At 35.3% G+C, this 13,637-nt stretch overlaps 2 protein-coding genes across 16 annotated transcripts in view; one reads left to right on the top strand and one right to left on the bottom strand.

The window, feature by feature from the left end:
- Positions 1–13,637, top strand: part of CASK (calcium/calmodulin dependent serine protein kinase) — a 405,697-nt gene that overhangs the window by 240,506 nt on the left and 151,554 nt on the right. The window lies entirely within an intron of this gene.
- Positions 4,038–11,656, bottom strand: GPR34 (G protein-coupled receptor 34). Of its 2 annotated transcripts, XM_036895367.2 has the most exons (4): positions 11,408–11,656; positions 10,666–10,757; positions 9,022–9,082; positions 4,038–5,773 (listed from the first exon to the last, which is right to left on the bottom strand). In XM_036895367.2, exon 4 carries the CDS (start codon positions 5,693–5,695, stop codon positions 4,559–4,561), a length of 1,137 nt encoding a protein of 378 aa, XP_036751262.2. In that variant the 5' UTR covers positions 5,696–5,773; positions 9,022–9,082; positions 10,666–10,757; positions 11,408–11,656; the 3' UTR covers positions 4,038–4,558. The 2 variants fall into 2 exon arrangements, with proteins under 2 accessions (XP_036751262.2, XP_036751263.2); XM_036895368.2 differs by lacking the exon at positions 9,022–9,082.

Here is a 13,637-nt window from a genome sequence, read left to right as displayed (position 1 = left end):
TGGTTCTTTACACATTTCCTGGGCCAGAAGCAAAATTAATAAGGGTGAGATCCTCTAATCTGATTTGTTTTTCTTTCTGTTGAACCTACATGCTTTTGTATGGAACTATTGTCCATTTTTCACACAGAGCTTTCACAGAGTATACAAATTTATGATAGCAAGTAGACTAATCTTTAAGATGTGGGGTTTTTGACATCACAACATTTTGATGACTGATAAACAGAATATTTTGCCCAAAATACATATTAATTCCAATTTATGTTTTTAAAAAAAACATTTCAGTAATTACCATCATGCTTGGACAGAATTAAAGGAAAATGAAAAACATTACCTTAGCAGAGACAACGTCTATGGAATAAAAATCACCAGCATGCATCCCTCATGTGTAAAATGCAGTCTCATGCTTATATGTCACCACAATGAAGATTAGATGATGATAATGCATGTCTAGCACATAGCACAGTAAAGGGGTACATAAATAAACATATTTTTCTTTGTTATCCATTCCCTTGCATGTGAACTTGAAGGGGCAAAATAAGAGGCATAACAGGTTAAGGACAAACCTAGCATTTTCCAGATCTGAGTCTGTTGTTGCCACCACCCAACCAGCCCCCCATGTCTTCATCTGGAAACCAAACTGAGCTGAGGACTACACCAACCACTTGCAGGCAGGCAGGTGTGTGTTCCCAGCTGGGACAGCTAGCTATGGAAAAGACACAACATCATCCAGTCCAGGAGTGCACCTTAATTAGTGTCTTCTCTGAGTTGACATAATTCAGATTATATTCTGAGTTTCTAATAATTTCTTCTGACTTCTTTATAAGTTATGCCTGACATAAAAGGCTCTCTAGTAAATGTCATGTCTGTTGTGAACATTTTACCCACCTTGTGTTTTTCCTATTATTTCTGTTTATGGTTTATGACCAAAAAATAATCTACTTTTTAAAGTCAAGTCAATGCATTTTTCCTCTAGTTATTTCTATCATTTTATAAATAAATAGTTTTCTCCCATCCACAGATGACTTAGTCACTTACGTCTTTTAGTGGTTGTATTATTTACATTTAACTCTTTGATCCACTTACAATTTTTTTGGTGTGATATGAAGTGAAGCTACACATTGCCTTTTTATTTTAAATAAACACAGCCCTACTTATGAATGCATCCCTTCCTTCTCTGATGCCTTTCGTGATGTCTCTTTTATTTGCAGTAATTCCTTCTGAAGGAGGAAAGCCAACAGTCACACAGGAACTTTTTAAAAATTCACTTGACCCCACTTTGCAAGACCAGCACATCTTAACTAACAGAATCTTAAATTTTCCTCTAATTTGTTCCTGCCCTGCCCCTTTGAGAACCATTTATTTTTCATATAATCTCATGTATCATCAAGCGTCTGCTTAGAAATGTGTATTCTGTTCCACTGATAAGCTTATCCTTGCATCTGCTCCACAGTGTTCTCCTTATTGAAAGATAAGAATATATTTTAATAATCTGGTAAATAAGTTTTCATTCATATTTCAAAAGCCTAAAAAATAGCCATTAATATGTTTCTGCAAGTCCAGGTTGTCTGTTGAGAGAACTCCATATCATGCTGTTTTTCTCGTGGATAGCTTTCATTAAGGCTTTGCTTCAAAGAGTTGTAATTACATTACCTCTACTTTTATATCAGCAGGACTGAAGAATCCTTTTTACAAAGTTGGAAATAAAACCTTCTGTACTAGAGCAGAATTTTCTTTTTCTATTGCTGTGATCTTAGAAATTCAACTTAGAAAATCAAACCCACCTCTGCACAAAATACCTTTCCGAAACTGACAGCAAGACTCAGCATTTATGTCTCACTCTGGCAGCCAGGCAGTTAATTTTGCTCTTGTTTGGTTTTGCATATGTGACATGTTATTTAGAAACTTGTTCTGAAGATCTTTTGCAAGGTGAGGATATGTATATACTTCTGAATTTCCTATTTCTAAACCTTGGCTTGGGGGAGGTAGGAATGGTATTTACTGCTTGCAAATACTAATGTTCAGTAAGAAATAAAAACCTGTATATAATAAATAGCCTTCAATTTGATAAGTCAGTAGTCTGTTCTAAAAATTTAGGAACAGTCTCAGGATTCAGTCTACTCTGAGGCATGTCATTAGTGAAACATCTATCCGTAAACAAAATCTGTTATGAGCTGTACACAGGTTGACTTTCATCAAAATTTATTTTATCACAAATATTATAGCAAGAATTAACTCTGTACTTTATTTAGTTAAGAATGCCATCATTCAGGGCTTTATAGGGATCATCTCATTTAATATAAACAATGAGACAGCTTCTAAAACTATGAGTGTACTTATGTTTCTTTTAATGTTCCATAAGATTAAGAAGAAGAAGAATAGTAGATAATGTTATTTACATTCAAACTGTGTGTTCACAGTTGAGACATGTAGGGATATAAAAATGTTTACCAGTAAAGTAAAAAAGTGTTTTAATTTTGAGAACTTGAAGGAAAATCAATATTGTTATATTTTAAAGTCATACAAATAGAAATGTTGAATTTCAGCTTGGTGGTATTTGTTAACATTGTCAGAGCAAAGTAATTAATATAAATTTTGTTACTTTTTTCTGGGCATTGAATTTTTCTGCCAATTTCAACTTTTATTCTCAAATGTTCCTTATTTTTTAAATATAATTCTGCTCCGACCTAGTCTTTATTCAACCAATTATATGCGCTTATTGAAATTCAGCTGAGCACTTACTGTATACAAGCCAAATCTCATTAAAATAAATTCAGCCCTAACAAAATTCATCATACTCTAACTGATTTCCTAGCCAGTGACCAACCCGAAGTTTGAGGAATTATTCTGACTAAAAAAAGTTTTCATACTCTGTGACAGAAACTTGTGAATGGATCCTTGGAGTTTGTCATAACAGGCTTTTACATAGTCACTCTACAGCATTCTAATTCTGTGTGTGACCAAAGAACTAAACAAATGCTGGCCAAACTTTTGAAAATGGTTGCCTTAATGACATCTCCTGATTACAATTGTATGATGGTCCATGCAGCTATATCCAGATGCACTGACTAGGAAAAAAAAGAAGTACACCCACTTTTTCAATTCTGTTAAGCACCCCTCCCTTCCCCCTCCCTCCCTGCCTCATTCATCTGTCCATTCATTCACTCATTCATTCAGTTATTCAACAGATATTTCAAGGAGTTGGTGATGAATAAGATCCCTTTCTCTTAGGGTTTACTCTCCAGTTATTTTTTAACATATATGGAAATTTCAGAATTTGCTCCATTTAATTCCAATCTACAGGCTTTTTTATTATTATGAAATATTTCAAACACTCAGAAATAATATAACAAATACCCATGTAATTGCCACACAGGTTTAACGGGCATTAGCATTTTGCCATCTTTGCTTCAAATCTCTCCAAATGTAACCATTAAGTTGGTGTGTATGTTGTGTATATTACCATGCATGTTTTGTATTGTTGTTGCATATCTATAAATCCATAAAGAATATGGTGTTGTTCTATGTGGTTTCATATTTTACATAAATGACATGGTACATACCCTTTCACAGTGTTTTGTTTGTTGTTTTTTCAGCATTCTTTTTGAGAATTCTCCATGTTGATGCATGCAGGTGTAGTTCATTTCCTTGAAGTGCTGTGTGCACTCCATTTTGTGAACAAGCTACAGTTTATTTCTCCATTCCTTTCCTGATGCATACTCACATTGCTTCCAATTGTTCAGTATTATGACCAGTATTTGACTGAGCATCATTACATGTGTTTCCCTATATACACATTTGAGTGATTCTGTAAGATGTATAACTACTAGTGGACTTGCTGAATCATAGGATGTGCACATGTTCAATTTTACTCTATGAAAGTGTGGTACAAAACAGCTGAATCATTTATAAATCTGTTATTAATAAGGTGAAGTTTTAAGTCCTTGGCTAGTGAATTCTTAGCTCATCTGTTGTTTGATTTTGCTATACAGTATTTAAATTCTTTCCATTTTATCTAAGCAATGATAGATAGTGGGTGATTTCATTTTTTAGTAGAATTTTATTAATTATCATTTCATCTGCTATAGAGGTTTAGGCATAAATGAATATAGTGGCAAATTTACAAGCTTTTTAAATGACAATGAACATATGTTTTCTGACATTTTAAGTCAATCTTCAAATCATTTAACTTAACTTTTAAACACACTCTAGTATTAGGTGCTTGATTTTGAGTAACGACTTTAGTGACTTGAAAAGCTATGATATTTTAATTAAATGTTTAAACTGTAAATTGTACTTAACTATATAATCTATGTTAAGAGTGTTAGCTTAACAATATATTTTGAACAGATTTTACACAGAGATTTAAAGTCTAGTGATGCATATAAGCCTTTCTTTCCCTTGAAATATTTACAATTAAGCAAATGAACTATCACAAGTAAGAAAAGAGCTTTGAGAAGATCTGAGCTTTGTAAATGCTGGAGCTTTGTTTCATAGTTTTTAGTTCTTCAAGGAACTAAGAGATTGCATTTTGTTATTTTTAATGTTTACTTCAAGTGCTCTAAGAAGTCAAATGAATTTTTGCTATAGCAGATGTATCATGCAGGGAGTATCCTGGTTTAAATTCTGAAGTGCTTTCACTCCTGCTCGCTTCCCCTTGAAATCGTCTAGAAAGAAGTTGGCACATTATTTTACGGATGTTACTAGACATCAGGAAATACATGACTGGATCTAAGCAACTATTGAAAGATGAGAAAACCAGCATGATCTCATTGGTTTTGTGAACGATTTCCTTCCAATAGCAAGATGATACATTTAACTGTGAAGAAATATAGATAAATCGGAAGGCATGATAGGGAACAAAGCATATAGTAAAAATAATCAGTACGATAAAGGAATTTCGGGCTGTAGTGGTATATTTACCAGAATTAGGAAATTTTGACCTCCTTTTGGAAATCCTCAGTAGGTTCTTGCCAATCTTAATATATGAAAGGATTATTAGTAGGAAAATTAGCCAGAACATTACCACAAGAATAAAGTTAAAAATTGCTTCTCCTTTTGCATTATGCTTATCTCTGTAATGGAAACACATGGTGGAATTATGACCTCCTTTCTTAAGGGTTAAAATAATCATAGTTAAAAATCCAGCAAGAGCAACTGTCCATACTGTACAGCAAACATAAATACTTTGTTTGGTTGTTATTGCCTTCCGCTGCTGTATAGACCGATTAATTTTTATGTAGCGATCCAAACTGATGAATCCAAGCAAAATAATGCTAATGTACATGTTCATATAAAATAGTGTTCCCACAACCTTGCAAAGAATCACACCTAGTGTCCACTTGTTTTGGTTAATGTGATACATTATTCGGAAAGGGAGGCAGAAGATAAGTAAGAGGTCTGCAATGGCTACATTCAGTAGGTAAATCTGAATGGAATTTCTTTTATGGTGGATACCAAGAAATACATAGAGGGCAATTATGTTTCCAACAAGTCCCACTATGAAAATAACAGAGTAGAATGTTGTTAACACACTAGAGAGTAATTTTTCATCCATGGAACAGGCAGTAAGATTTGATGCTCCTGAGAAGTTGTGTGGCAGTTGGACACTGTGATTAGTTATAAAGTGCACTCCCTGGGAGGAGCAAGGCCAGCTGCCGACTGAGGGAGTCGTCATGGTCATGGTGTGGCTTCTCATCGTCTTCTGTCGGAATCAAAAGTGAAGGTGCTAAATGACATGTTCCTTGTCTGTAGCTTTTATGTCTTCAGGTTTTTCCTACAACGGAATGCCAAACATTGAGTCATTTGCTACTTTAGTAACATTTAGTTTAATTCAAAGCATAAAAAATTATTTCTATTCAGATATTGTGAGAAACTTTACTTTCATCCTACTTTGGACCATTTGAGAGTATCTACACCATGTATGTAGCAGCACTATGGCTGTGGTTTATGTTCAAGGTTTGTTTTTTTATTATTATATTGAGTATAAATAACTGAATTATGAAATAATCTTTCCTCAGGGAGGTTGTTATGGGACTAGAGATGGAGGTGATGAGAAATGACAGCTCATATTCTTCAAAGATAAGTGTCAATTTCCATAAAGGTAGTTACGGCCATGAGTGAGCTGGGCCCACTGCTGGCCCCTGCCCAGATTCCTGCCTTGACTCCTTCCCACATATGTGCCATTCATTCATTTTGACATGTGTTGTCACATGGTGTGTGACAGATAAATTTTTCACAGTCACTCATTCCATGGTGGGAATAAAGGAAAGGATCCTGAATTTCTTCCCTTTCAACCTAAGACCAGGTTGGATGTATTAAAGTCATTTGCCTACAGGGGCATGCAATTTTCATAACAGGTGAAGAGAGAGAGCATAGCACCAGTCTGGTCAGGCAGACTCTTGCAGCACTGCGCAGGACAGCAAAGTAGCCAAACAAAACTAAGTCAGGTGGCAGTGGCCGCCAGTTAATCAGACAGTTTCCCAACCTAGAAGCATAAAGCATAGAGGGATAATGTAGCTGGGAAACAGGATGTACTATCCAGGATTTTGGAAGTAACCAACTGCTGTTTAAATATGCCCTGGTTGGATAATTTGAGACTGCTTCTAGAACCCTATGAGAGATACTGTGTGGATTCCCCTTGTTTGTGGCCACAGAGAGTGATAGCCATGCTACTTGTTACTAGCCCTTTCCTGGACATTGACTGCTATAAAGAGCTCTGTCTGAGAAGCCATGATAAAGAGCTAGAAGACATCAGGAGAGGGTTCCAGGAGGTCTCCTCACATTCCTTTCTTACAGTGACTGCCCTCTTTCTCTATAGCAGCCTTTTAGCAGGTGTGACATAAAGACATTGAGAGCAAAGTCATCAAAATCAGGTCTAGCTAACTCTGTGACCTTGGGCAAACAACTTAATCTTTTCTAAGCCTCAGTTTCCTTGTTTGTAGAAATGCAAAATGCATATAAAGAACTTAACCCTGATCAACAGAGGTGAGGCTTAGAACCTCACCCCCCCTGTTCTGAGAGAAATCTTCTGCATATGTGGATGTTTTATTGCCCTTGTCTAGCTTGGTTTAACACATAGTCTACAGGCACACACCTGATCATCTACATTTGCTCTCTTACAACACTAAACTATGTTTTCTACCTTTATCTTGTATCTACCTACCACTTCAGCATTTTATTAAAAATAATAATAATAAAGAGAGAAATGTGGTATCCACATATAAATCAAGTATAAAAATCAAATGAGTATTCATATTTGAACTGACTGTTTATAGTTCATAATGCATGAGCAAAACCGAAGGTTTCTGTGATGGCTGCCCTTGTACTGTTCACCATGTAAGAACTTATTCACTAGGTAAGAATTTGTTCTCCATGTAAGAACTTGTTTGTTATGCCTCAGAAGATTGGAGACTGACGAAAATTAGGCTTGGGGTGGATTAATGATTGTGCATTGAGCATTGACTCCCCTATACAGAATTTTATTGTTGTTAACAACCATTTGATCAATAAATATGAGAGATGCCCTCACAAAAAAAAAAAAGTACACACTTCCAATGGTAAAATAATAAGTAACCGGGATGTAATGAATATAGTCAAGATATTGTAACAGCTTGGTATGGTGATAGCTGCTACCTAGAATTGTCATGTATATAAATGTTGAATCACTATGTTGTACACCTGAAACTAATGTAATGTAATACTGTGTGTCAACTACCCTTCAATAAAAAATAATTATCTACAAAAAAAAAAAAAAAAAAGAACTTAACCCTGGCATATAACAAGTGCTCTATGAAAGTAAGCTTTTAAAAAACGCCTTTTGAATAATCTCACCGTAGTATTTCACACCTGCTAAATCCTGCTTGGAAATCAAAGCTGAACAAGACAAAGCCTCCGTTCTGATTAACCATCTTTGTAGGCATGTGCATTTAAACTCCGAATGCTTTAATATGAAGTGGATTTGAATTACAGTAACTAATTTCCTGATTTGACATACCCAGAAAAAAACATTTGAAAGAACTTAGCCTTTCTTAAAACTCTGCCTGTAATTGGACAAGAAGAAACCATTTTGGCAGTGGGTAAAATTCCAGTTTAAAATTTTGTAAAGGGGGAATTCTAGGGAAGAGGAACCAGATGGTGAAAAGGAAGTTACATAATCCCTGGTAAGAGCTTGTCTCCAGAGTTCAGGTCAATGAAGGGAGGGAGGCAGGAGGACCGAGTCTAGTCTGTATATATCTCAACTGCAGGAAGACAGATTTCACAAAGTTTATAGAAACTTAGGCATGTTTCTGGTGGTCTGACATTCTAAAAGGAAAGGGCAATCTAGGAAGAATGGCAGGCTGCCAAAAGTGAAGCCGATAATGCAATCTAGGTTGCCAGGAAGAGGGAAAGGACGCCTGTAGAGGGACCTGTATTACGTTGTGGGCAGCTTGCAGAGGCTCAGGTAGAAACATCTCATTCATAGCTACTGATGAACGGAGCTGAAGCATGACAAGTGAGGTGATTTTGAGAGCTCAGATAGCTGAAATGACTTTAAAAACTCATCTGTAAGTAGTTTTTTATTGTTGTTGTTCTCTCATGCTGTGTTTTAAACTCCATTAGGGTTAGAAACCAAGTCTCTTTTGTTTGCTGCCATGTACCAAATGCTTGGCACAATAAATATTGTTGAATGAAAGGAAATTTAGTCCAAAAGTATGTGAAGTTCTACATGTGGGTATTAAAATAAACTGTTCAAGTACAGGAAGGGCTTTGGCTGCATTAACAGTTGCAACTAACTGCAGTTGGCATATCAGTAGTGTGATGTGACTACAACCAAAACTACCACCTTCTGTGGTTGAATTCAGAGAAATGGAGTGTCTTCAATGAAGATTGTTACAAGTAACCTGGTTCCATCCCAAGTAGGTGGGACCTCACCCCGAGTACAGTGTTTCACCCTAGCAGCACATTAGAAAAGACCATAGAGCAAATGGGGAGAAAAGCCCAAATCGGGTCATGGGAGCAAGTTGAAGGAAATAGGCACCTTACCCTGGAGATGTGAACGCTTTAAAAGGCCACGGAGAAAAGGATTTCACCTTGTGATATGTGCCTTCAGAAAGCAGAACAAGGACCAGTGAGTAGAAATTGCAGAGACAGATGTTGCCTCCTTTTAAGGAAATGCTGTTTTAGAACGAAACAGTCTATCTTGGGAGGCAGTAAGGGTCTTACCACCAGAGATTTCGAGACTACCACCAATTGGGTACTTTGGAGAAGAGATTCTCAGTGGCTCTCAATCCTGGCTGCATATTACAATCCCCTAGAAGGCTTAAAGATACCAATGCCTATCTCCATCCCCAGATCTTCTGATTTAAATGGTCAGGAATAGATTCCAGACAATGGTTTTCTTGAAAAGCTCCTCAGGGGATCCTAATGTGCAGTCAGAATTGAACCCTTGAGCTAGATGGCTGAACTATTAATAACTAATATTTATTGAACCTTTTCTATGTACCAAGCAGTGTGTTAAGCACATTTGTATTATTTCATTTACATAATCCTTTGATAACCATGTGAGGTAGATATTACATAAGAAGTAACAAAAGATCAAGAGGTTATGCTCTTTATTCATGACCACACAGATCTTAGACAGCAGTACCCAAGTTGGGACTCAGACCTGTCTGGCTTTTAGAGCCCATGATCCTTTTCACCAAACCTCACTCCTCCTAATCACATATGATCAGCATTTTCTTTATTAAGGATAAGTTCTGTCAGCAGTATTTTGACATGATTAGCAATTTTAAGAAGAAATTATGCCATCTCACTTTACTTCTTTGGAAAAGGTATTAATCTTTTTATTTGCTATGTCCATTATAGTAATAAATAAGTCCAGAGTTTACAGAATCACAAATAATTCATCAGAATGTTCATCACATCCCCTAGGGCATATCTTCTCAAACTTCTAAGTCTGATAGCCATAATCAAGATGTTTCTAGAGAACTGTTAGCACAAAACACATACCCTGAAACCGTTTGCCTCAACTCTAATCTGCAAATAAAATAAGTAAATAATAGTTGGACAAATCGCTAATAAACCTTTCTGGATTTGCTTTATTTTCAAGCTTAAAGAGAATAAAGAAAAAGCAATACATTTGTTTAATAATAATAGTAGCATCACTTAGAATCATGTGTTAGATGGTTAGTGTCCAGTCGTTTATTAACAACTGAACAGATTAGATTGTTTTTAACTTAATAGCGGATTTTTTGCCTCCTTTACAATGCATCGGTTACTCACTGCTCTTAAAGGCCATTTGTTGATGTTATTAAAACTACTTATTTGATTTGTTAAGAATGGCCATGAAGACAAGAAACAAGCCACTGTGTTTACATAGTGGACACAACTTGTGTGCTATATTGAAGTGATCACAATAATTTTCTGATAGTAAATGGTAAATGGTTTTTTTATGTTGTTACTTGTCAAATCCTGAAGTTCACAACCTTGTATTAATGCTGCGTTGTGCCCACCATTACCACCAACACCCTATCCTTGCCAGTATTTTTCAACTAGCTCATGTAGGAGCTTCTGTACTGGAGGAGAGGGTCCAACAGATTCCACTGTGGCCTCCAGTGAGTGAAAGCTTTTTAAATATGGTCTGGGTAAGTTTGTGAAAACATCCCATTGCTATGTTAACATACATACCTATTTGACAATGGTAGCAACCTTTCACCATCTGTAGTTTGACTTGATAATGACTGAATCATTCAGGCCATGCTTCAAAATTGCATTAATCGCTGCATACAAAATGAAAATTAAAAGCATGTTACTTTGGAAATAATACTATTAATTAAGTATATTAGGTTTTGTTATAAACTTAACTCTGTATTAAAAAAATTATTTTAGTTAATTGAATTAAGGTGTATTTTGCTTTTTCTCTTCTCTAATATTCACCTTATTTATTCCTAAAACACCAAACTTAAAATGTAATTGATCTCATAATTACCATAAAATAGTAACCATATAACAAAGAAAATACTATCATTGAAAATCTAGGGAGACAATGTAACTCAATAGAGTTAACAAGTTATAGGTCATTTATAATACTTTGGCAATAAAATTTGCTTTTTATGAAAATGACTTTTAATTGATTCAACCAGATCTATAAGTCTTTATGGCAATATACAAAATACAGTATAAACAAAGTGACAGTGTTGATAGTATGCACTTAAATACCTCCACTGTCCTAAAGTACTTCAAGTAACTAGGAAGACACAGCCTCATTTTAAGTCAAAGTCAAGGCAGAGGTCTCATTCAAGCAGTTTACTCAGGATTCTAAAAGCAAAGTGTTGCTAGTCCCCATGAAGAGGTTTCACTTTTAATATTCAGATAATGCAATCCTAACTGAAATACATCATTTATGTGGATCAAATCAAGGAATACTCACAGTTCTGGCTCTCTTGCAGTAAAAGGAGCTGAACCCCCAAGCTTTCCTAAACACAGAGATTCATCTTAGTGTGTCAGCTGAGCTCCTCCTTCCGGCTGTGGTGCAATTGGTTGGGGTTGTCATCTTTTTTTATATTTGCATGCGGTAGCAGGTTTTTCTTTTTCCCTTTTCTTTTTTTTTTTTCAGTTTCTTTTCTTTCTCTGTCCTTCTTTCCATTTTTTACCTTTCTTTTTTCCGACAACCCTCAGAATCTGTATGAAAATCTTACAGATCACAGAATCTATAAAAAAAGCTCTGCCACACTGTGCAATAACTTTAAGCTTAATCAACTCAACTTTAGAAAATCTTTATCTCTTCTGTCTGAAGACCTTGACAATTGTGGAAACTTTTCACTTGTTCCCCAAAATAAAGATGTTTTATCTAAGCAGAAATATGCATTTTCTTTTTCTTAAGAAATGATGCATAATATGCTATATATGAAGCTTCAAAGAACAAGCATTACATTTATGTTTCTGGATCCCTTTTAGAAATTAAATTATTCACATAAAATGGCATTCCTGATCTTGAATTGTACTGTCATTAGTAATGAATTATTTTATTCTTTAATTTTTTAAAGTTTTATTGGACCTCTAAATTATTTTAGCATATTTTCATGTATTCCTTAAAGACCTTGGGTTTATTTTCTCAAACAATCTTACAATTTTAAGACTTCATTGAGATGTGTGATCGTATTCTCCCCCTTTTATCACTGTGAAAAACTCTCCCAAGTAAGTTGAAATATCTCCTACATTTTAAAGAAAATAATGAAGGAATTCTGCATTTTTTGTTTTGGTCCTAGTCCAATATTTAACCACTGTCTGTCTATCTATGTAACTACTGGCCCTGCAGTTTGTCATTCCCCTTTTATTGTTGTCATTTGAGATGAACAAAAGTTAGTTTTTATCCTCTCCATAATTGTTATCCTGCAGCTTTGTTTACTTTACACTAAATAATATTTAACTCATTGGGCTTTATCTAACAGTCTGATTATTTCTGGGTACATAATTATTTCTGGTACTTTTCTGAACTCATATTCTCCAGAGCTTTTAGTTTGTTATAAATATGACACATGGGACAAAATATTTTTAAATGCTAGAATAAAAATATTTTGTAGCTATTACTTCCGCCTACAACCTCTAAAACAAGATGATTACTGTGTTGGTCGGGTGTGATTACTTTATTAAGCAGGAATTTTGCGTGTATATGGTAAAAAAAAAAACCACATAACATCAAATTTACCATCTTAAATATTTTTAAATGTGCAGTTCAATAGTGTTAAGTATATTTATATTGTTGTGCAACAGATCTCTAGAATTTTTTCATTTTGTAAAACTGAAACTGTTTACTCACTAAACATTAATTCTGTCTCCCTCTTTGCCCACCCATGGCAACCACCTTTCTACTTTCTGTAATTTTTACTACTTTAGATAATTCATATGAGTGGAATCATACAGTATTTGTCCTTTTATGACTGGCTTCTTTGATTTAGCATAATAGCCTTGAGGTTCACCCAGGTTGTAGCATGTGACAGGATATCCTTGTTAAGGCTGCATAATATTCCATTGTGTGTATATACCACATTTTCTTTATCCATCCATCCATCAGTGGACATTTGGGATGCTTCCACTTCTTGGCAGTTGTGAATAAAGTTATGATAAACATGGGTGTGCAAATATATTTTCTAAATCCTGGTAGGGGTTTTTTTTATGACTAAACAGGTATTTATCTATTAGCATTCTATTTCATAAAATATAATATATTTTTTATGTTATCCTAGCTATTTTTCCACACCTAAGCCACCCCTTTTCAAAATATTAGTTCTGTTTTAAATCTTCAGTTCCCTGGTGGTCCTTTTGTAACCAGACTTGAGTATACAGATGGTCCCCAGCTTATGATGGTTCAACTTAGGATGGTTTGACTTAAGATTTTTTTTGACTTCACGATGGTGGAAAAGTGATAAGCATTCAGTAGAAACCATACTTTGAATTATGAATTGAGATCTTTCCCAGGCTGGTGATACACAGTGTAATCCTCTCATGCTGCTGGGCAGGGGAGTGAGCCACAGCTTCCAGTCAGCCCTGCAATCGGGATTGTCAACAATCAATACACTTAGAACCATTCTGACCCTCACAACCATTCTGTTTTTCACTTTTAGTGTAGTACTCAATAAGTTCCAGGAGATATTCAACAC

This window comes from Manis pentadactyla, chromosome X (genome assembly GCF_030020395.1).
Source record: "Manis pentadactyla isolate mManPen7 chromosome X, mManPen7.hap1, whole genome shotgun sequence".
NCBI lineage: Eukaryota > Metazoa > Chordata > Mammalia > Pholidota > Manidae > Manis > Manis pentadactyla.
The sequence above is the reverse complement of the archived record's forward strand: the minus strand, read 5'-3'. Positions and strand labels throughout refer to the sequence as shown.